Source organism: Gymnodraco acuticeps, unplaced genomic scaffold (assembly GCF_902827175.1).
Source record: "Gymnodraco acuticeps unplaced genomic scaffold, fGymAcu1.1, whole genome shotgun sequence".
In the NCBI taxonomy this organism is placed as follows: domain Eukaryota; kingdom Metazoa; phylum Chordata; class Actinopteri; order Perciformes; family Bathydraconidae; genus Gymnodraco; species Gymnodraco acuticeps.
Genome location: NW_022990510.1, coordinates 128,668 through 154,303, shown reverse-complemented (window position 1 = coordinate 154,303; position 25,636 = coordinate 128,668). Strand labels below are relative to the sequence as shown.

At 41.7% G+C, this 25,636-nt stretch overlaps 1 protein-coding gene across 2 annotated transcripts in view; it reads right to left on the bottom strand.

Annotated features, from left to right (window-relative positions):
* The window catches only part of efl1 (elongation factor like GTPase 1), a 150,273-nt gene that overhangs the window by 43,753 nt on the left and 80,884 nt on the right, over positions 1–25,636 (bottom strand). For both annotated transcript variants that reach the window (XM_034226973.1, XM_034226974.1), the window contains exon 16: positions 8,185–8,316. In XM_034226973.1, coding sequence (XP_034082864.1) covers positions 8,185–8,316 — 132 coding nt within the window. The remainder of the gene's footprint in view (positions 1–8,184; positions 8,317–25,636) is intronic.

Below are 25,636 nucleotides of genomic sequence, written 5' to 3'. Positions count from 1 at the left end.
GATACAGATAAGCAGTACTGGTATCGACATCGATAAAATCCTAACGATACCCATCCCTATACAACTATTCTTCTGGTTTAAAATACATATTTTCAAAAGTCAATCAAGGAGCATACTTAATTTAAGGCAGTGTTTCTCAAAGTGTAATAATAATATGAAAAATTATTGATTCGAAGTACGTCTGGGTCTCTTATCGAGCCTTCATTGTAACAGTCGCAGGTATACTTATTTGACAGCTTTTGTTAGTAGTTACATTTTAGGTTTAGATGATTAGCTAATACAACATCTAAATCAACAATAAAATAAATGTTGACAGGTTAAGTGGGTTAAGATATCCGGCAGAAGAATATAAAGTTATTTTAATTAGCTCTACATTTGCCAGCTGTGATTAAAACACATAATTAATCATAATAGAACAGCCATCAGCCATGAGGAGTTATTTTACTTTTGGTGTGCCAATACTGTTGTACTTTAACTTAAGTAAGATTTTGAATACAGAACTTTTACTTTAAAAATGTAGTATTGCTACTTTTACTTAAAGGTGACCTATTATGCAAAATGCACTTTTTTGATGTCTTTCATACATGAATATGTGTCCCCGGTGTGTCAGGGAACTCACAAAGTGTCAGAAAACACAACACTCTCTTTTCCTCCGTACCCACATCTTAAAAAAAAGGGGGGTGCTAAGAAGCAGATCCAGAATTGTCGCTCCTATTACGTCATTGCCGACATCCGGCCGACGTGACACGTCCCAACCTAAGTAACAAACCCTCAAAGTACACCCTGTAGCGCAGGGGTGTCAAACTCAAGGCCCCAGGGCCAAATCCGGCCCGCGACTTCATTTTATGTGGCCCGCAAGATCCTGCGGTCCTGTGTCCTGGATCGCGAGCCCTGGATCTTGAGTCGTGGCTGTGGTCCTGGATCATAGGTCCTGGATGGATATCCTCGTGGATTCATCTTCCTATTATACACAAATGTATTATCTTTTCAATGTACACACAGCATCTATTGCACGTCTGTCCGTCCTGGGAGAGGGATCCCTCCTCTGTCGCTCTCCCTGAGGTTTCTCCCATTTTTCCCTTTAAACTGTGGGTTTTCTCCGGAAGTTTTTCCTTGTACGATGTGAGGGTCTAAGGACAGAGGGTGTCGTATTGTCATACTGATATTCTGTACAAACTGTGAAGTCCACTGAGACAAATGTAACATTTGTGATATTGGGTTATATAAATAAACTTTGATTGATTGAAACATTGATTGCGTGCTAACAGCTAACGGCTGATGTTTGGTTTTGTGGTTCGCATTGAAGATGACGTCACGGCTCCGCCTACACTGCGTTACTGTAGTTACTGCCCCAGCTACTAAACTGTAATGGAAGCGCAGCATAAAGTGAGCCTGGCCTACCAAGGCCTCACTATACCGTACGAGGCCCTGCAGTGGAAATGCGCCATAATACGTTTATTATACGGTTACATGCCGCTTTACAGAAGCACGTTGCAAATAAACTACATGTCCCACAATGCATCTCATTTTGTGACATGCACACTGAAGAGACCTGCAATTATTTGCCCTAGACTTTTGCCTTCAGACGTAGTTAATTATGAAGTTATTACCCTATCCGATAATAATCCAATGCAGAGGCAATAATGTAATATAATACATAATTTTATATATATTATGTATTTATATAGTCTTAAAGTTACAACCGGCCTTTTGAGTGCAACCATAATGCTAATGTGGCCCGCGATGAAATTGAGTTTGACACCCCTGCTGTAGCGAGTAAAACTCTAACACAGAAAATACCTGTCTATGCTGCCTCAGAACGCCTCGTTGGAGATTTTTCTTTTTCCATTTTTTTCTTCCTGAGTATGGTGACGTAACCATGCCCAGGTCCAAATGGACCAATCCGTGGAGCTCATCACACACACACACTCACTCAGCCTTATCTTTTCTCAGCCGTGGCTCCGTGGATCACCACTCACAGTTCGCCACACACTCACGTGTGTGTGTGCTCAGGCTGAGTTCCGTGGTGTCTCGCAGACCCCACGCAGACCCCATGCAGCAACCAGGAAACGACACCAGTAATACAGCACACACTGTCCGCTCCTCAAGCCTCAAAGGGCGGGGCAGCGAGCCCCGCAACGTCCCGCCAACACGGCACCCAGTCGCAGCATTCTCATCTGTTTGTCATTACTGGTGTCCTTTTCTGGTTGCTAACACACGCCATTGTAACACATAAACACACATCAACCCGAGAGAGAGAGAGAGAGAGAGAGAGAGAGAGAGAGATAAGAGTATACATTATATTCTAACAACCATAAATCTCACTCAAGGATAGATTACTTTCTGAAAGATTAGGTGGAGAGCGTTTCAGACTGCTCGATAGGACCTATAGCATTGACTGATCATGCTGCAGTTCAACTATGCTTAGTAATGGAGTCAGATGGGGTTAAGAAAAGCAGACGGAGGATGAATGTTTCCTTGCTTCAGGATACATAATGTAATAGTTTAATGGCAGAGGATCTTGAGTTTCTTCCTGGTGAACATCGGGTCAACAGATAAAGTAGGGACAGCCTGAGAGGCCTCTAAGGCATATATCAGGGGGAGAATTAGAGCCTATTCCAGTAGAAAAAAAAGAGAGCAAACACAAAGGGTAAAGAATTTGGAATCTCAACTTAAAGGGTTAGAGAAAACATTATCTGAGAAGCACACTGACTTACTTTTGAGACGGACGATATTTTATTACTTATCAACGATCCTATTTCGTCAATCCCTAATGTTCTATCTACAATTTAATCCTTTTCGATAATATCAGGCTATAAGATAAATTGGCAGAAATCTGAATCTATGCCCACATCAACTGGATGCAGCCAATCAGCGGTGTCAACATTACATTTTAAGTGGATCCCAGTTGGAATGAAATATCTTGGCATCAGGTTGTGTTCAGGGCTAGAATATATCATCTCTATTAATATGACTCCTCTAGTTAAAAAAATTAAGGCAAATTTGGAAAAATGGAAATTGATAAATCTCACTTTATTGGGGAAAATTAATATTATTAAGATGGTGGTTGCCCCACAATTTAATTATATTTCTGTGATGATACCGGTAACCATCTCTGAAGGAATTTTCAAACAATATAATCAGCTGATTAGGGAATTTCTATGGAATTAAAAAAAGCCCAGAATTGGTCTGAAAAACTCTTTGCACAAGAGATAGTGGTGGACTGGGCCTCCCTAATATGGAATTATACAACATAGCATTTGAAATTAATAAAATAGCAATAGACTGGTCCAATTATGGGTTGAACCCTGGATGGGTGATGATGGAGGGGGCACTTGCAGCACCGGCTAAGGTCGTTGAACTTTTATCCCAAAAAAAACGCAGCAAAACAGGCAGAATCTGATTTGACAACATTCCCATTGGGCATGGGCAAGGGCACACGAGATTCTGGGCACCTCACAATACAAACAAATGTACTCCTCCATATGGAACAACCCCTCAATCTGTATAGGGAAAAAGGTATTTTTATGGCATACATGGTTGGCGAAAGGGATACATGTTGTCAATGATCTCTACAGAGACCGCTTGTTTATGTCTTTACTTCGTTAAGAAACAACTTCACTTGACTGATAAAGGGGATTTCTGGAAATATCTACAGCTGAGGAGCAGCGTTGGTTTGGTATTTGGACTGACAAGGGATGAGGAAGAAGTTTCTAAATGCTCCCCATACTCTACACTCTGCATCACTATTTTATAGAGAAATGTCACATATTCAAATTAGACTATGTGAAGCCCTGAGAAAGAGATCTTGGTAGTGAGATTAGGGAGGATCTATGGCAGGATATAGTCTCGAATGTAGGTTGGGCTACAAGGGATACGAGAAGCAAGTTTATCCATTATAAAATTGTGCATAGATATTAATCGATTTTAAATCGAAATCGTGATTTGAAATGATGCGATTATCAAATCGCAAAGCCTGCGATTTTTTTTAACTTGTTTTACAATTTTTTTGTATTTTACAATTATTATTTTTTTCTTCTTGTGTGTCAGTCATCCACACCAATCAGAAGTGCTGTGCTCCACATGTACCAGCCATTGTTAATCAATCAGAAGTGGCCCATGATAGAAGGTGATAGACAGATTGATCCAATCACCTGCCAAGTATTTTTGAAAGTGCCTGCCCTTTCCAAATGGCTTCCAATGGAGCTTTCCTAGATGGTTTGGTGAACCATCTGAGTCAGGTTAGTAATGCTCCATCACATGTTCTACATCTATTACAGGGTGCATCTTAAACTGAAGCTTGACTTTAAAGCAACCCAACGGAAGTTTCATGTAAGTTTAGTTCTTTCACTCGTAGCTCAGGCTGCGGGGGGTGCTAGAGACGGGAGTACGTTGATACGACCTTCCTAGCCGGAGTTATGGCCGCATTTTACAATAAACTTCCGTTGGGTCACTTAAAAATAAATATCGCAATTCGAATCGCAATCGCAATATTTGTCAGAAAAATCTCAATTAGATTTTTTCCCAAAATCGTGCAGCCCTACACCAGGCCTTACTAAAGCAGAACTTAGACTGACTTTAACAGGTTTTATTGTAGCTGCCAGGCTTATTCTGCGCAACTGGAAGAGCCCACATAAGCCAGAGTTTACAGAATGGCTCATGACAGAGACTGCGGCCTTTGAAATTATGATCGCCAGGGTAAATAATGTCCCAAGCAAATCTATGTGGCACATCTTCATCTATCAAAGGTGCACTGTCCTAGAGAGGGACAGGAAGTATATTTGTATATGTGTACATGTGCGTGTATATGATGTGTTTGTTGTAAATGTGTATCATGCTTTACGTTGATGTATATATGAATGTGTGCGTGAGAGAATAATTGGGGTGAGGTGAGGGTGAGGGGTCTGCTTCCTGTATGTTTGTTCTGTATTTATGTATACAAATCTTAATGACAAAAAAATGTATATAGCGCTTTTACTCATTATGATCATAAGAATAATAATAATATTTAAGATGATTTCATCAACCCACCATTATCTAAGTTTGAATTCTACTACTGTATATATTTCAACAAATGGTCAGAACATAATTCTGTGATAATCTGAATTCTCCTGTACAAGCAGACAGGATACCAGTAATAAAGCCTCACTGTTGTGCACAATAAAAGATCACAACAATGAGCCACACAAAACAACATGTTTCTTTATTGCTATGCACCCACTGTAGTTTGTTTGTACTCAAATCCCCACTAGAGAACCAAATATGCAATAATCTGTGGCTGAAAATAGCACCTGACAAATGCATTTCATTTTTTAGTACTGCTTGTGGTCAGCTGTTTTAGGGGAATACTAAAACATTCGACACAATGAATCTTTTGTTTTAAACTTATATATATAATCAGTAATAACTAATAGGATTGGGACTGAATGCCACACAGTGAAAGATGGCACTTTATTACCAATGGAGTTGTAAAACTGTGACCAACTGTTTCTGAAGGCCTGGCTCGTATTTCAGAAGATGGTTTAGCTTGTACCAGTCCTTATCAAATCATCATTAATGTCCGCATTCACTGAGAGGCTGTCTACAGGCTTAAGTGGTAAATATACTGCATTTATACAGCACTTCACAACCACTCAAAGAGCTTTACAACACGTCAGCATTCAGCCATTCACACACATTCATAAAGCAGCTGTCATAGAAGGTTTATATATTTATTGTTGTGCCTTAGTTTTTATTTTTGTACCTCTTTATGTGTGTATATTAGGGGTGTAACGGTTCAAAAACATTTCGGTTCAGTACGTACCTCGGTTTTTAGGTCACGGTTCGGTTCTGTACGTTTTCGGTACAGCAGAAACAATTATCACAAAACATAAAATAAATATATATTTTTTAATTATTATTAAACTGTGAATTCACTCAAATAAATACAAAATATAATAAAATAAACATTAAGGTGCAGCATTTCGATGAACTGAAATAATCTGTATTTGAACTGTACTGTACTAGCACCTAAGCAGCCAGCTTGACATTAGGACTTGCTTGTCATTGTATTTTCATGTTTTTTTAAAGAAAAATGAACTCGCTTGCCAAAAGGGCAGATCTGCTGGCACTAACAATGTCTCCTGCTGTGGAGAACACCCTCTCGCTAGGGACAGAGGCAGGCCGGCCCTGACCAATTTGCTGCCCTAGGCAAGATTTTAGCTGCACGTGCACGGTTGTGGCATGACCATCAAAACAGAAAGATATGGACATAAGATGTGTGCAACTGTATTTAGTATCCTATCCATGTGAACATGATGTAAGTGAGGGGGGGACCTAACCTCCTCTAGGGGGGGTCCGGGGGCATGCTCCCCCGGGAAGACTTTATTTTTTAAATGTTGAAGTTAAAAGCATCAATCTGGTGCACTTTGAGAGCAACATTAGGAGATCTATGGAAACATCTCTCAACACCCATATGAAACAGAACTGTAAACAGATTTTCTTTTTCTTTATGGATATTTTACAAATCACTCCCCTTTCAAACTGTATTCTTGTTTATTAATAACAACTTTGTTGTACTGTCATATAGTATTTTATACCTGTTTTTCATCTATTCTCTTATTTTCTTATAACTATAATGATCATATAAAGGTGTGCCTTATCAGAGCCGCTCAGTCTTTCAGGAGAGAGCTCTCTAAAGCTCTCCCCCCTGCGGCCGCTTACAGTAAATTCCAATGTTAATAAAAGCACACAGAAGCTGTATACGTTTTTTGGGAGTTTGATTTATTTTAAATTAACACAAATACAAAATATAATTGCACACTAAAACCATTATTTCAAAAACAATTTCACATAAACCTCTGGTTTTTACTGGGGCTGGGGCGGTTCAACTTGATTTTGGGGGGGGGGGCACGCCATAGTTTATGGGCGCTGTACACAATATAGGCGTAGTTCTGTTAGTATAAGATAATAAGATGTACTTTGTTGATCCAAAATCGGGAAATTGTGTTATGAAATTTAAAAACTTTTTTTTCTCCCCAATTTTCGGCGCCCCATATGGGTTGATGCGCCCTTAGCATTCGCCTATACTGCCTATGCCGAGGGCCGGCCCTGGACAGAGGTAGCAGATACAGCCAGGTAGCGCTGTGCTAACATGGCAACATAAGGATATTTGATGTTTGTAATAGCTTTGGCTCGGTCTGAACTTTCTGCGAGTGGTGGAGGCTTAAATGCTAGTGGGAGTTGGGTTTGCACTTCAGTCATTTTTCTTTTGGTACCGGTGATATTCACGTTCGGGTGATGCCTTTTCAAATGAGTGTGCAAGTTGGATGTATTGCCAGCCGCGTAACCAATTTGAACAATGCCGACAAACAGCTTTGGTTCGGTCCACCTGTCTTTGTCCGTCATCCTTGTACGTAACTGCGAAACCAAAATGTTCCCAAACCGGAAACTTCAATAATGCTGGAGGATTTTCGAGCTCAACTTTATCTGCGTTTGCCATTTCGACAGTTCCTCAAATTGCTGACTAAATTTGAACGCATCCCTCTGACCAGCTCTCATAGTATGCCTCTCGTCCAAGGAAATGAGTTGAACCCAATGTGAGCAAATTACTCTGAATGCTGCGACGCAGGACCTGAGATTACTTCCAAAAAGTTGTTCACGTTCTCAATTTGTTTACGTTTAACGTTATATTCGTTCGGTACACATGTGTACCGAACCGAAGGGCCCGTACCGAATAATTTCGGTACGGGTACGTATACCGTTACACCCCTAGTGTATATGTATATATGTGTCTATGTATGTGTGTGTATGTATATATATATATATATAGGTGAGTGCTCAGGTGTGTATGTATATACATATATGTATTTTTTACTTTTTTATATGTATAATTGTTTCGGAGTCTTTGGGACGGTGAGTAACAGCATTTCGATCTCCCTGTTTGAATATCACACAGAGAAATGTACGTATTTATTACTTTGATATATTCTTTCCTACTTTGTTCTACAACTGATCTACAACATTTCACATTAGGATAAATAAAGTGAGTAACTGTATCTTGTGTTATACTTCAGCATGTTGAAATATTACTGTACCACAGGAGACCATAACTAATAACATATGAACATATTGTTAAAGGGATTCACCTCTTCAAAAAAACATCCTTAGGGTGGTGTATGTTGTATAACCATGTGTCAGACTTACTGGGGTGTTTGGGCTCTATGGCCACCCGTACGATGGGCATGGCCTCCATGTTGAGAGGGATGAAGGGGGGGCAGGCAGGGGAGGTGGACAGGGTGGCTGACTTCAAGACGCACTCCTCCAGACCTCCGATACCTGAGGAGAGAGGAGAGAAGAATATCTATAGCAAGCAGTAAACAAGTGGGTATTAATGGATATCTGTAGAGATGTGCATGCAGCTGAACAGCAGCTTCAGTGGGGAATGGTTTACTTCATGTAAACTATTGACACTGTTACTTACAAGTTTACTATTATATTTATCTCTTATAGTTATTCTTATATCCAGGGGTGCACATAACTTGTTTGCCCTGGTTCTCAAAGGAGCACCTGGAGATGTTGCTTGGTGCTCATCCTTAAAATGAAATAAACCGTAACTTTTGAGGGGGTCTTGACTTTATTTGCCAGACACACGGCACTGAACACACATGCAGAGGTGAACACAGAACACACATGCAGAGGTGAACACAGAACACACATGCAGAGGTGAACACAACACAACATTAGCACGAGCAGTAATCCTACAAGCTGTCATCACTACCCTCCTGACTGTTCTCCTCACTGTCTTCCTCTCTGTCAGACATGGTAGCTGATGATGTAGGCCTACTAATTTCTCTCTGGTTGAGTCTGTGATTAGCTGCTTGTTTTGGGTCGAAAGTCTCTGTTGTCATGTGTAATCAAATAAGTATATGAACATAACCAATAACCTACCATAGCCAATAACAAATGGATGTAACTTATTTTATTTGTGTTGTTCATTCATATCTTATTTTACCTTAAAAAAAAAAAATGTATCTCTCCAGTTTTAAAGGATATTTTTGGTTACTGTCCTATAGTATACATTGGAATGATTTCAAACCTGTTTATCCCAATAATTATAAAGGAGTGCCTTGGAAATATGTGTTTACATAAATTGTGATCAAAACGTTTGAGACCCACTGAGATAACTTAGACTAAAGTGAACTATCTAAACACTAAGAGTCCTTTACCTCACTGAGCTGTAGTTATCAGCCTCTCAGTCTGACTGGAGAGGACTCTCTCTCCACATCATTGTAGAAACATCTTCTTCTTATATCCGTTAGAGCAGCTAGCACCAGATTATAATAACAGCACCGGTACCGGTGCACCCTCCCTCTCTCCCTCGCTCCCACGCACTTTGGCTGTGAGCTGCGGGCGCCAGATAAGCCAACATCCCCCATTTTCATCACTTACAGCGCCCATCATACAGGGCAAATGAAACGTGTAACCGGGGTGAAAAGGGTGTACATTTACTTAATTATGAATATTGTTACATCAAGGCCGAAAATTAGGATGAGCACCAACGGTCAAAAAAATGTTTTTCCCTCTCAAAACTGCCAGCGCAGCGCCTCCACAGATCTGGCGCCCTAGGCGAACATCTATTACGGCAGTGCTACGGGCCGGCCCTGAGTTCATATGCAACTCGCAAATATCTTTCTCTCTTCTCTCTCCTCTCTCCTCTCTCCTCTCTTCTCTCTTCTCTCTTCTCTCTTCTCTCTCCTCTCTCCTCTCTTCTCTCTCTCTCCTCCCTTCTCTCTCTCTCTCAATGTTGGTACGCAAATGCGCCTTTTTTCAAATGACCCGGTGCTCTTTTTTTAGCAGTGGTGCGCATGCGCACCTGCGCACCAGTTATGTGCAGCCCTGCTTATATCCCAGTGTGAACAGAGCTAAACAAACAGGAGCTCTTTTCTTGCAGCATCACAGGCTGACCGACTCGTCGTACACATGGCTGTGAGCTGCTCCAGTGGTCTGCACCGTCTGAAACATCAGCTCTCCTGTGGCCTTCTGGACCATGTGGAACAGCAGCCAGACTCTAAAGGAACAACACAATCGTTCCTGCATGGAGCAACACTCTTCCAGAATCAAAACCCAGAAAACGGCACGAGAAGGCAAGAAGAGGTGCAATAAGTTTCCAGACATTGTATATTAGGTGTAGTTTACCATTCAATCAAGTGCAGAAAAGTTGAGCAATGAGTTTGAGGTACTAAAACACTTCTGCACCCCATGCCTTATACACAGAGGATATTCATAATTCTTCTTCCAACACTGGGGTCCACAGACTATCAGCTACATATTTTCTTACAGTTCTTTGTTTTTGTTTCATGTATTTGTCTACCATTAGGCAAATTAAAAACACTTCAAATAGGTGTGTAGTGTGAAGGTCTCTAAACATTACTGTACAAAAGCATAAACAAATATAAATTACAAAAGTGAATTGTGAGATTTAAGAGATTATTTTCACATATTCATATTCACATATATCAATTATTAAGGTTATAGTCAGTAGTATATTGTAGTAGTAGTAGTAGAAGTAGTAGACAGCCCTCTCCTACCAATCATGATGATCTTGATGGAATATGGTGACTTTACTTCCTGCTATTCTCAGTCTAATGTTCTGCTGCACATTTTCCCTCTTCTTGAAATCCTCTGATTGTTAAGTGGAACTGCAGCAATGGCTGGATTGTAGGGGTTGGTCTGTTTCATGAGTCTACGTCAGGGGTGCCCAACCTTTTTTTAACCGAGAGCTACTTCTAAAGTTGCCAGTCTGCCGAGATCTACCATTCCAAATAGAGAGGCGTAGCCATTACTGGTACCAGGTAAATACACACTTCTACCTGTATAAAACTGACATTTGTAGGATGAATACTTCATAAAATACTGCAGATCCTTTATCTTACCTCTTTCTAATCTACACACATACAAGTATTTAACTGAAGTTACACAACAGTGTTGTTGATACAGAGTTGGAGTTTATTCACACGTCACTACAGTGGGTAATGTTTTCAAGAAACATTGAACAGTGCTGCCACATATGACACAGGAAAAAAAGAAAATACTCTGAACCCTTTCTTTGCCATTATATACAAATAGTGTTGCTACAAAAGTATAAATTAGGCTTACTAATAAGACAACTCAGATCTGAAGCTACAGGAATCTGCTGCCAAAGTGCAATAAAAAAGACAACATTAATAGAATCAAACCCTTTTTTTGTTGCATTTTAGTAGAGTATAAAAAGAAATGGCTTTAAAATAGGATGCAAGCAACACTAGTTTCTTAACCTGAATTGATAATAGACTATAATCAATTTAAGTTTGCATTCTTATACCATTTTGTACAATAATTATAATGAATAAGTTCAAACTAAAACTTACAGCTGATTAATAACGGTATCTAACTTGAGTTTTTATTATATCAAAAACCTGTTGAAATGCTACTGTTATTTTTACTGTCCCCCAAAAGCGCGTCAGCAGCCTCCAGGAAAGCTTCTTTCACAACTTCGCCATCTTTGAAAGACTTCATGTGTTTCGCAAGAACGTGACTGACACGATAAGATGCTCTGGTAGCAGCCTTGCTCTTGTTGTTGGGCCTGGTGAAAATGGACTCCTGTGCATTTAGCTGTCCTTTCAGGCCCCTCCCCTTTTGGAGCGTAGGGCAGAATTAGGAGGGAATTCCGTCTCGTAGCGTTTGTGCACTGTTTTGAAATGCCGCTCCTAAATTACCCTTCTTCGATAAAGCCACGCTCGCATTGAAGATGAGACAGATGGACTTTGAATTGGAATAGTTACACAAATAATCATCCTCCCACTCGGAGTGAAAATTATATATGTTTTGCTTCTGCCATAATTGTGGTCGTGTGTGTGCGGACTGTCATTCCTGTTGACACGGACAACGTTAGCGAACTAGTGCACTGCCCACTGCCCACCAGCCACGCCCCGACACATGGGGTCACGCCGGCCAATCACAAAGCTTTGATGTGTTCAAGTGCAATATTCTGGCACAGGAAGATTATGTTATAGGACATTACCGATAAAACAGAATATTGTTGTTCTATTTTTAGACACATCTCGCGATCGACTGGGAATCTCCCCGCGATCGACTGGTTGGGCACCCCTGGTCTACGTATTAACTAGCAGGAAATGCAGCATAGGTCATGTTTTGGCAAGAGATTATTCCCTTAAATAAGAACCTGGAATCTGAGCAGCTAAATGTATTGTTGGGTAAAGGCTTTGCCAATTTTTCAGGAACTGGCTCACTCAAAAAGAAGAATCCTGAGATTGACTTGGAAAGGAACGAGAACAACAACAAGAGAAGGACAGAAGCTTCTGTTCACAGCATCTTCTCCAGCCTTTAACTCCATCCAGCTCCACACTGCTATCATCTGAAGCTGGATCTGAATCTGTAGGCTGTGAACGGTATTTAGGGACGGTATGTTTCTACTGTTCTTTTCAGAACGCTGTACAAGAAGAGCAATGGGAGTACATTCACTGGTGTTTCAATTCAGTCAGTCTGATACAGAAGAACACACGTCCAGGTTCCCATTCGGATGTGATACTAGTTGTGTCGATGATTTCATAACCTGTTTAGCAAAAATGTAACTTGCCGCTGCTGTCGTGGTTTAGGTGTGTCAAATACGACAGAAAGAGGTGTGTTAGTTCAAAACAACAATGGGATATGCTTATAGAATAGAATAGAATTCCTTTATTGTCATCGCACCAGGTACAACGAAATTTAAAAAAGCAATCCTTGCAGTGCATTTCCACATAAAACGAATACATATATATCTATATAAACATATACACATTAAACATATGCTCACACATCCATACCAACATGCATACATGCCCGCACATTATTTAAATACAGTTTACAATATAAAAAACACAGGGATGATATTTTGCATCTCTGATGTCGATCAGTTAATAAGTTAATACAACTATTAAAAAGTAGTGCAGTTGGAAGTTGTAACTGTTCAGTTCAGCGTATGACGGTGTTCAGTTCTCGTATGGCTCTGGGGTAAAAACTGTTTTTCAGTCGGTTTGTCCTTGATTGAATTGACCTGTAGCGTCTACCGGAGGGCAGAAGAGCAAACAGGAAGTGTCCAGGGTGTGAAGAGTCTGCAATTATTTTGCCTGCTCTGTTGAGGCAATGTTGGCTGAAGAGTTCCTCCAGAGAAGGCAGTGAGCAGCCGATGACCTTCTGGGCTGTGTTGATGACCCTCTGAAGGGCTTTCCTGTCCTTTTCTGAGCAGCTGGCACACCACGTGGTTAGGCAATATGCCAGCACACTCTCTATGGAGCAGCGGTAGAAAGACACCAGAAGCTTCTCCTCCAGGTTGTTTTTCCTGAGGATCCTCAGGAAGTGGAGTCGCTGCTGGGCCTTTTTCACAGATGTTGTGGTGTTGATAGACCAGGATAGATCTTCAGCAATGTGTGTGCCGAGGAACCTGAAGGCAGGAACCCTTTCCACACAGTTGCCGTTGATGTACAGCGGATCTGGTGTTGTGCTGTTTTTCCTGAAGTCTATAATGAGTTATTTTGTTTTTATGGAGTTCAGAACAAGGTTAAGAGGTAAGAAGCTGCCATAGCATCAGTTATTACTGAGAGTGTTTTCATTAAAGGAAAGCAAATATAGGCACCAAAGAGTGAATCAAGTGAGTGTTTGAAACCTGTGCTATACATATGGGTCATCCAATCACCTGCAATGTTGTTTTTTTTAAAATGCAGGCAGATCAGTTTAAGGTGCTGTTTACACGGGAACGAAACGGGTGGTATCCGCTACTTTTCTCTTTCGTATAGCCCGTTCGTTCACACGAGGCCGTAACAGGACCGCGTAAAATGGACCCCTAAAATGATAACGGGTCCCAAGGTGGATAGATCTGCGGACGGAACACTCTGGGGGGCCAAACGTCCTATACAATAATTTCCTGATAACGATGAAGCCATAGCCCCATGGTCAGTAGCAGTAGCTATGGTCAGTAGCTACTGACCATAGCTACTGCTACTGACCATGCTACAGATGTTAGTGCAAAATCTACAGCTCCTCTACCACAACCATCAGCAACAAGTGGACATGGAGAACTACATGAACTACATGTTGCTAAATCCACCGCAGAGAATAACCAGAAGGGCAACCAGGCAACCATGGCAACCATGCTCGGGGGGTCTTCTTTGCAGCTTTTGGTGTATTTTGTGGCGGAAGTACAGCACCACTTACAGGCCCGGCATATGTACTACAGCGTCTCCAGCGGGTCGAGCAGTCTCGTGTGAAGGGACACGTTTATTGAGCCGTATTCGTGTGGACAGAAGACTTTTTTGATATCGAATTCGGTTAGTTTGCGTTTAGTTTGCGTTCCCGTGTAAATGGGGCCTAAATCATTTACACTTTGATTGGTATAAACACAGTGAATTCTTTTTTTACAACATTTGTAGAAACTAATTCAAATATATGACACACTGATATGTAGAAGTTAATGTCCTGCAAGTAGAAATGTAAGACAAGCATATCACAGCAATGTCCTGGACCTGTACTACTTATAAAGTATGTAACGTTCTCAGGTTAATACTGCAATTAGGGTGGAGCCATTTGTCCTTAAATCCAGTATGCAGTGACGTTATGATATGACGGTATTATATTTTCTAAAATGATTATACCACAGGTAATAAGGGTAATGCACCATCCATGTCGTGGCAGCACGTGACAAGGGTTACGGGGATGAAACTGGTATGCTGCCCCCCCATGGATACGCTGTTCCTTTAGATACAAATAATACTGAAGTCCATGCCATTCTGCAGATCAATTGACAGAAATTAGAGAGGATGTAGCACTCCTCTTTCTGCTCTACGATTCATTTATGGAGTGCAGCTCCGCTCTGTTCTATGGACGAGTCAGGGACAGCATGACTAATGAGACGCACTTACACAGGGAACCAGGACCAAACGTATGGAGACTGACACGTCGGAAGGTGAAGTATAAACAACATAACATTTCTCATCTAAATGCAGAAATGGTTACAAAATCTGGCATAGGAAGAAAGTACAAAAGAAACAAAATCCTTAAAACTACAGACAGAAGATGTCAAATTGCTACTTAAATTGATTTAAAGGGGACCTATCATGCAAAATGCACTTTGTGATGTCTTTTATACATAAATATGTGTCCCCGGTGCGTCGGGGAACTCACGCACTCATTTTGTTGTTTGTCTCTTGTTTGTCTGTTTAACTTAATTTGAGTTTTCCCGGCACTTGACTGATTTTGTATCGCTTTGCATTCTGGTTTAACAGATTGGAAATCGATAGGTCGCTTTTTCTGTCAATCAAGTAAACTCCTGAATTAAGTGGCAGGGATCAAAACCAGTTTTGTCTATTTTAACGGAGCTGGATTTTTTATTTTTATGAATGACTCGCGATCTACCAGCATTGCCCCCGCGGTCGACGTACTGGGCACCTCTGCTCTAGATGAAAGGAAAGGAGGTTTCAAACTTCCTTTATAACCTCCTTTAGCTTAGGAACCACTGGACCTCCCTCACCGAAATGAGAGTAGAAAATGCTGCCCCACAATGCATTGCAGCCGCAGCATTTGCGTCACACAACATTCGGCCGTTCACGGAAACAACCGATTATGACCGAGAAATGATCTCATGAAAGTTACGGTGCTTATTAAGCATTTTAAAACGTATGTGGTAAGTTGCCAAAGTGCTTTGTTTTGAACGTTCATCAGTATTATAATCAAAAAGAGAAATATGAACGTTAGTTTTTACTGAAATGATCAAATAAAGCATAAACATTTCACAGTCTTTACTGAGCTGTGTGGAGTTTGTTCAACTTTTAAAAGATGTTTGAATGGTGATATACCGAGTATATATACAGTGTTAAGGACTAACGTTTATAATAAATATTTTTGTATTGATTTTAAGATCTTTTCATAGTTTATACAATCATACGTATTGGGATCATTTGTATTAATGTGGACGGGAGCAGGGGCGGTTCTAGGGGGGGGGGGGGGCCCTAACACTGACCCCCCCTGTGGCCCCCCTAACAATGAAAAGATTTTTTTTATTTTTTTATAAATGTATATTTTCTGGTACTCGGTTTGCCAAAAACCGCAGGATTTTGTTGCTGTAATGTGAGATTGTGCAGACACCCTTATGTAAAGTAGAGATGTAACTGTTCATTGCCTTTATTTTTATATAAATATGGTGTGAGTGCAAACATTGCACTATAACTTAAGCTGAAGCTAACAGTAATAACTATAAGATCTATCTGAAATAAATAAGTGTACTGAAACACATACCAATAACTGTATTGCATTGTTTTCTTATGCGCAATTACTTCATACTGTCTAGTTCTCTTTTTCGTCCTGCATTTATTGTGCCCCCCTCAGAAAATAACTGGCCCCCCAGTGAAATTGGTCTAGAACCGCCACTGGACGGGAGGGAGAGGGTGACGAGCATAAGTTTCACTTTCCTTTTTTATTTCAATTCCAACTTTGGTCATGAAGAATATGTTTCTCTGTTGTCCACGTTCATAAAGCATAAAGCAACAGCATCAGAGCACGGTGCAGAGTCTCTAGATGAGTTTACAGTAGTCCCTCGTTCTTATTAAACATCCATGTTGTAGTCCGCCGTATAGAAAACTGTAGTTTCCATAGTTTCCCCACAGCAGCAGACGCACATTCATGACGTCCGCTGGCGCATCGTAAACACGTCGGATAGTGAAAGTGCATTCGGATTCTCTAAAGTACCGCAGTCTCCTCTCCTAAGTCCTTTTGAATTCTCCTCTCCACTATCCCTTTACCCCGTGACGTTTCACTCAGAGGTCAAGGAATAGGAGATAGGGTTAGAATTTAGGAGCTGATTTTTGGATTATTCAACTGCAACCAGGGCTTCAAAAGAGGGGTTTGAGCAGTATGGCTACAATGGGTGAACTGTTTGATATTTTGAAATAAAAACAGGGTTAGGGCTACAATATATGTTTCAAATATAGCATGATTGGTTCACTTTAAATGTTTCTTATATCTGGTCTCTACAAGGAAATATGCAAATAGAATAAAAACCCAAACATCTGTACACTAATAACTTCACACAATGCTAGTGGCAATCATTTGAAAATATGACATTATCAAGAATATAGCCAGTGGTTTTGGATTCCAAACGGTGCCCTTAACTAAACCGAGGACACAAGTTGAACTCTAGCACCCCCTACTGTTTTTCAGAAACAGAAACTCCACATTTATCAGATATTGACAGAATGTCTCTAGGGTTGCACTGTGGGCTGTGCCTTCTCCCGTCAATCCATCTTTATACAATTATTTGAGGTAAAAGGTTATGGGATAGCATAGTGTTGCCACCCTAAAGCTAGCCAGACAACAAAATAAATCTCACTTCCTCTCTGAGCTGAATTCTTTCAGGCTGAGGACTCTTCAACACCCAGCTTTTGACCCAAGTCAAAATGTTGAGACTCCCTCAAATCTCACAACAAAGAGGAAAAGACTCCTTTTTTGTCTCACAGGAACTTTAGACACTTTATGTTGCGCTCGTGCAGTCTTGGTTTGTGGCCTTGTGAACAGAGCATGAACACACACACACAAGCAGAGAGCCGGCTGAATGCTGAGCAGATGCAGGACACCGTTGGCTGCCTCCTGCGTAACTTGACACTGTAATTACCCTAAGGTGACTCGATCCCTTAAGGCCTTCCTCGCCGACAAAGAACAATACAAGTGAATGAGGGGAAATGAACTCAGAGAACCCGAGCAGCACACACAACACACTTCAGTTTAAATGAGAGGCATGGCAGCAGCTCTGACATCTCTCAGCAGGTCATGACAAAGCATCCTTTGAATGTGTGTCATTAGAAAACACACACACATATCTGGCTGTGTTGAGGAAATTCAGTTGTTAGATAACATCTAACGTTTTAGTATCTCACACACACACACACACAGTTTGAGAGAGCAGAACATAATTATAACATCGGCAAGTCAGGGCTGATTTTTAAGAGCAGAACAAGACGAGAGCATGAGGGAGGACAGAACTGGAACATGGTTTGAGCAGCAAAATAAATGGTGTAACTAGATTTAATCCAGAAACTGGGATTCTCACGCTTGTGATGATCAACGCTGCTGGCCTTCTGAATCCTCTGAGCACCAAGTGAGAGCAGAACAAGGTTATGGTCGAATTGTCCATTTTGATTAGGAAGGAACCTTATCGTACCTAAAGTGTCAGCCGTAAGAGCTGTCTGAATTCTGTAGATGATAGCAAATGACCTTTAATGATTTCTTAAAATGTCAAAATATTAGCAACTCATAAACAATAGGAGCATCAAAACGATTTTTCCAAGCCATGATTCTACTCCCATAGTGTGGTCTCAGGAAAGTAAGACGGTGCTGAAACCAGCTGAGAATCATTTCAATCAAGCCTTCAAATGTTTTGATAAGAAATCATTAAAACACCATCATTGCAATATATTATCCAAAAAAAAATCTCATTCTGTTCTCAAAAATTAAATTTGTATTCAAGATCATATACAATGCCACTACACCAGCATTGAAAAGCTTTTTCCAGCTCCGCTCTGAACTGATGGGCAGAACCTCACAATCTGCCCTACACGCATTGCGCCCTTTAAACATTGGAATATTCCTCCAGCTGATCTGAAATCCTGCTCAGATTTTCACACTTCTTCCCATAGTGCAAACATGTTTTACTTTGGGCTATGAGATATGTATTTCATACATAAGTATGTTGATCTGGTTTTAATTGTTAGTGTGATAGGAAATGTTTTAAAGTGCTGTGATTATTTGATCTCTTTTCTTTTTGAGATTGATGTATTTGTATGCATGGTCCTTGTGTAATAAGACATATAATTAACAATAATAACATTATCTTCTTTAGGAAACACTGGACCATCCTTTGTGAAAGGGAGAGAGACCATGCTGGCCCAAAATCATTTGCCGCCTCAACATTATAAGTGGAGCACCATGCAGTTGTTCACTGACAGAACCCGTCCTCACAGACAGACGCAGATCATGTTGTTACGGTGCCATCTCACCAAAGTGCTTACAGTATATGTTTTGAACTTTCAATGACCAATATAACCAGATCTTATACAACCTCCAGATATGAAGCTAATTACTGTAAAATGATAAGATAAAGTTTCACTGTGTACTGAGTTGGGTCGGGTTTCTTAAGCTTTACTGTTGTCCAAGTATTCAAACTTTGCATGAAACATAATAAGAAGGTATTTAGTCCTAAGGAAAGTGTAGTTTTCATACGCAGACACACATCAACAACATCTGCTGTATCATCATAATGACGTCTCCCAGTGTCAGTGCAGTCTCGATGAATTCTCCTTAACACCATGGCTTCTCACTTAGGTTAAGGGAAAGTAATTAGGAGCAGACATTGGACCTGATTATTTTTTAACAATTGTACTGGAGCCCAGCACTTAAAGTAAGGGTCATCCTGTTTAATCAGATCGGATCAAAATAATACACTTTGTTTGTTCTCTCCAGAAAAAGTAACTGTCGTTTTAGAATGTGCCTATTATTTACTAACACTGTAGTTGATGCAGCGATAGACTGGCTCTCGGCAGGATGGACAGTAGTTCTCCAGCAGGGGAAGGGTTGGGGGTAACCTGAAGGTAACATCTCCCATGCTGTCTGATCCCACACTTTCCAGCTGCATGTTAAATCCATAATTTCTCAAGGGACCATTTGTCACCTTTCTTTGTGTTTCATGGTGACCTCTATACTTTGATGACGAGTCGTCTTCCTATGGTTACATTGTTTGGCTGGATGCTGGATTTGATTGTGAAACTGTCTGAGTCTCTCCATCAGCTCCTGCCAGGAAGAAACAGTGTGCCATCACAGCTCAGCTGACAATAGCACGTCCCTCTCTGGGGAGCTCATGCAGAAACAACACTGATGACTCAGCACTCTCAGTTCAGCTGAAGACTGTTATGGCGCGTTTCCACTGCAGGCCTCGCTCGGTTTGGTTAGGCCTTATTAGGCCCGGCTCACTTTTATGCTGCGCTTCCATTACAGTTTAGGAACTGGGGCAGTTACTATAGTAACGCAGTGTAGGCGGAGCCGTGACGTCATCTTCAATGAGCGCTCCAGAAAAACAACACAGCCGTTAGCTGTTAGCACTCAGAGCTCACAGCTCCTCATATCTGTTCAGAAACTAGACAAAAGTTAAACAAGTACAAACCACAGACTGCCTGTGTCATGGCGAATACAGTCGCTGGTTTATTTATGTCTGTATAGGCCGTTGTTGTGAGTGTGGACGGTCGGAGCATATATAACGTTAGCTTAGCCAAGCTACATTTAGAAAACACGCATTTTAAAAGGGTTTTTCGCCTGCCGTCTGTCTGCAGACTTGTCAAAGCATTAATTCATGGTTTTTACTAACCGGTATCAGTATGTTGTTACTTCGGCATCATTTTGAAATGTGTATTACAATTAAATCACGGTCAAATATGTTCATCTTGTTGTAGTTGTAGCCCCCTTGCCAGAGATTCTCTCTCTAGTTTAGCATACTCAGCCCGACTCAGCCTGGTTGTTCCTGGCCCAAGAACCACGATTTAGTCGGACCAGAAAAAAGGTGAAAAAGTAGCCCCGGGCCAAAACTAGGCCAAGTGGAAACGCAACCAAAAACGGGCCCCGCACGGCTCGGCACGCTTAAAGCGAGCTACCCGGTGCAGTGGAAACGTGCCATTAGAGATGATTCCAATCATAATGAAGAACCATCGAGCTGCTTTAAACTGTCACTGCACTCAATTAATAGTCTAATATATAAGTAAATAATATGCAGATTGGTCAACAGTTCAAATAATCACCAGTTGCCGTTTGACAATGTACGTTTTTAATCAAACTTATGAGGGGCCGTACAGGCCGTAATTCATACTGGTCCTCTCACGCACATACATTCTCCTTATACATACATACATTTTCACTCTTACACACATATATTCAAAGGTAAAAAGCAAAAGGGCAAAAACGCCTCTCAGACGCTCTTCCGTTTACTTGTTGAATAAAGAAAAACAAATGGTCCGTAGATACACGGATTCATCTCCCTCCATCATGTTGATTTGAATCCGAAGTTCTGAACATGAGCCCGCCCCGCTCGACCTTCTGAGCCAATCACAGCGTGATAATGACCTGCCTTCCGTTTCAACCATACTCCTTCCGTTTCCACTATACTTTCTCTCACACATACATATATTGTCTTCATACATACACACATTATTCTCTTACATACCTACATTGTCTTCATACATGCATATATTATTTATAATATTAAATGTAAACATTGAATGAATGTGCATGAGAGCAAAATGTAAATATGAGCATTAAAATATATGAATATGAGAACAAAATGCATGAATGTGTGAGTAACAATATATGAATGTGTGCATTGAAATATGATAATATGAGAGCAAAATGTATGAATGTGTGAGTGTAAATATATACGTGTGTGAGAGTGTTACGTGCCGTAGTGTTTGTGTGGTCGTGTATGTGTGTGTTTCTCTCTCTCCCTCTATATTGTCTCCAGGTGCAGCCTCTCCTCAGGTGCTCCCAATCACTAATCAGGGCCTCCATAAAGGACCTGGGAAAAGCTGCAGTCTCTCTCTCCCTTCTCCCCGGGCTGGATGTGTGCAGCGTGGTGTCCATGTCTCCAATATATATATATTTGTAGCAAGAGTTGTTTTGCAAGTTGGCTGGTGAGCCGTGTTCCTGATTGATCATTAAACGACTGGATCGTTACTCAGAGATCGGTTTTCTCTCCCTTTTTGTCGTGCTTGGTCATCCTGGTGTGTTGTTACTTCCCTTTGTACCCCCTAGATCTAGAAGGGAACGTAACATGGGGGCTCGTCCAATCTTTCAGAAAAATAGGGAGTAGTTGTTTGTGGTTTAGTGTTGATATTGTGTTTGGTAGCATTGACTTCCTCAGTTTAGACAGGGGAGTGTCTAGCTGGGCTGAATCAGTCCTTCCTTCAGGCACTCATTTTTTATTTTGCCTTTTTTATTTTCGGGGTATTCCTGGGTGGGGATTTATTCCCTGTTGGGGGCAGGCGATTCAGGGTTTCGGCCACTGATGTTTGCCTTTAAAGTCGCCTCGAGCCCGGCACGCCCCAGAAGATAGTTAGGTAAGTTTGGTAGGCAGGATCTGGGGAAGTTTGTAAAAAAAATTGGAATAATAATAATAATAATAATATATATATTTATAAGTAGCCGTTGCTAAGGATGGCTTTTGTTTTGGAGCAGTTTGTGGCCAGTCCTACTGTGGGTCAGCTAGACTGCTGTAGGAAGGTTGATTTGCGGTTAGTGGCTGACCATTATCACGTTTCTGTCTCCTCTGCTCTTGTTAAAAGTGAACTAAAGGCTACTTTGCTAACTGGACTAGTGGAACAGGGGGTTTTGAGTCGGCCTACTTCAGTGGAATCTCCTGTCGCGGTGGCCGGGGCTGTAACAGCAGTATCTCAGGGTGGAGGCCGCATTGATGTTACTCCTGGTGTTCAGAGTGATACGGAACAGGCAAAACTTTTCACCACACCTCAGTTTGGCTCGTTCTCGGCAGGATCCTCACCTACGGGGTCTAAATTAGATGCTAGGGTAAAAGTCCGTATGGCTCGTCTCCAGTGTGAGAGGGAGGAGCGAGATAGGGATTTTCAGCTCAGGAGGGAGCTGGAGATCAGGAAGCAGGAGCTGGAGCTGGAGATCAGGAAGCAGGAGCAGGAGCTGGAGATCAGGAAGCAGGAGCTGGAGCTGGAGATCAGGAAGCAGGAGCAGGAGCTGGAGATCAGGAAGCAGGAGCAGGAGCTGGAGATCAGGAAGCAGGAGCTGGAGCTGGAGATCAGGAAGCAGCAGCTGGAGGCAGACACTGCTGTCCGGATGCGTCAGCTAGAGCTCCAAGCAGCTGTGGTGGGTGATCCCGCAGTTACACCTTCTGGTCCTGCTGTTTCCTTTGACGTGAGCAGGCATATTTCTTTGGTCCCTGTGTTTCGTGAATCAGAGGTGGAAGTCTATTTTTGTGCATTTGAGCGCATTGCTGCTGCTTTGCACTGGCCAGAAGATGTGTGGGCTATTCTTTTACAGTGCAAGCTAGTCGGCAAGGCTCAAGAGGCTTGCTCTTCTCTTTCTGTCGAGGATAGTTTGGTGTATGACAATGTGAAAGGTGCTATTCTCAGGGCATATGAGCTTGTGCCTGAGGCCTACAGGCAGCGTTTTCGCGGCCTGAAGAAAACTTCGGGCCAAACGTACGTGGACTTCGCGAGGGAGAAGAAAGTCCTCTTTGACAGGTGGTGTAGAGCGTGTAAAGCGGATGACATTGCTTTAGTGTGTGAGCTGATGATGTTGGAGGAGTTTAAAAACTGTGTACCGGAGCGTACGGTAGTCTATCTGAATGAGCAGAAAGTGACTACCCTTCAGCAGGCTGCCACTCTGGCAGACGAGTTTGCGCTGATACACAAGAGCGTTTTTTTTCAGCGTGATCCTCCTCAGCGGGACACTTATCGGAGAGCTCCTGACCATTACGTTCCCTGTGCCAGTGTTCCAGTGTTAAGTCCCAGGATAAACAGGGCTTGTTATTTTTGTCTTGACCCAGGTCATATGATAGCAGACTGTGCAGCTTGGAAGCGAGAGCGGGCAGCAGGTGGCAAGCACCCAAAAGGGGTGGGCCTGATTAAAACAGTGTGTCCTAGTAGGCAGGCCACTGTTAAAATGGGCCCTGATGAGTGTTTTAAGCCATTCATCTCCACGGCTTTTGTCTCTCTATCAGGGAAGGTGGAGGATCAGCGGCAGGTTACTGTGTTACGAGACAGTGGTGGCTCACAGTCGTTCATTCTTGCGAGTGCTCTGCCCTTGAGTAATGAGTCTGCCTGTGATGCGAATATGGTGGTAAGAGGTATTGAAATGGGTTTTGTGCCCGCACCTCTTCACAATATCCATGGCCAGTCTGAACTGGCTACTGGTTACTTTCCAGTTGCTGTGCTCCCCAAATTTCCTGTCGACGGTGTGGATGTCATAATGGGTAATGATATAGCCGGGGGTAAGGTGTATCCTCAGGGCAAATATCCTCACTGTAGGGCTCGTAACAGACGTGTCACACGTGCTCATTCTGTTTCTCTCCCAGGTCCCGACACTAAACGATTGTGTTTTTATTGTCTTGACCCTGGTCATTTAGTGGCGGAGTGTGTGGCTTGGAAGCAGCAGGTGGCAGCTTCCAAGCATGCTTGTGAAATATGTAATGAGCGTTGTTGGTAACTGTGACCAAACACTGGTTTGGTTTTATGGGGGGAAGTGTTACGTGCCGTAGTGTTTGTGTGGTCGTGTATGTGTGTGTTTCTCTCTCTCCCTCTATATTGTCTCCAGGTGCAGCCTCTCCTCAGGTGCTCCCAATCACTAATCAGGGCCTCCATAAAGGACCTGGGAAAAGCTGCAGTCTCTCTCTCCCTTCTCCCCGGGCTGGATGTGTGCAGCGTGGTGTCCATGTCTCCAATATATATATATTTGTAGCAAGAGTTGTTTTGCAAGTTGGCTGGTGAGCCGTGTTCCTGATTGATCATTAAACGACTGGATCGTTACTCAGAGATCGGTTTTCTCTCCCTTTTTGTCGTGCTTGGTCATCCTGGTGTGTTGTTACTTCCCTTTGTACCCCCTAGATCTAGAAGGGAACGTAACAGAGAGTGAAAATGTATGTATGTGAAAAGAGAATGTATGTGTGTAAGAGTGAAAATATATGTATGTTTGTATAAGGAGATTGTATGTGCGTGAGAGGACCAGTATGAATTACGGCCTGCACGGCCCCTCATACAAACTTATATATGTGTAACACAACCAAGAAGATAATTGAACACTACAGATTGTTGGTTGTTTGAATGTTGTTTCTTCAATGTGATTAAGTAAATAACTACGGAGTAATGATGAGTGATGATCATACATTGTATCCATTACTGTTACAAGAGTCTTTGTGCAATACTATTTGTGCTACTGTTATAAATCCGATTCATTCTACAGTGCTACACTTATCTTATGTTATAAATACTGCTGCTTCTTACTTATCTTCCTAAATGTGTACTTCTGTATATTTTTATTTTAAATACTATGTCCATGCCTTTTATTTAATAGTGTTTGATTTTCTTGGTCTCTATCTATACTTTGCTGTAACACTCAGATAAATGATGAGCAAAGTGTTAATATGCACTCCACAGAGCCATTGCCAAGCTCTTAGTATGACAGGGAGCACTGTTCAGTAATATTCTGCTGTGTGCAAATCTATTTAATTTGAGGTGCATGACAGAGTTTCAGGATAGGACAAATAAGGAAGTAGGACTCTGCCTCCTGCACAGACATAGGAGAAGTCTGTCTTTCCTTCACAGGAAGAACCACAGAGCCAGACTCATGGCATGAATAAGGTTTGACTTTTTGTCACCTTGCAAAAATCTATTTGGAGAAGCACTGCAGCAGTGGAAAAACAGCACATTGAAAAGCAATACACACAATGTGGGGCTGGAAATTATTAGAGGTTCTGTGCAGATCGTGTTTTATTAAGTACAAGGCCAGAGCCTCGGAAATCTGCTCTCTTTAACAATTTCCCTTCATTGGAAAGTCCCGCTGAAGCTTCAGA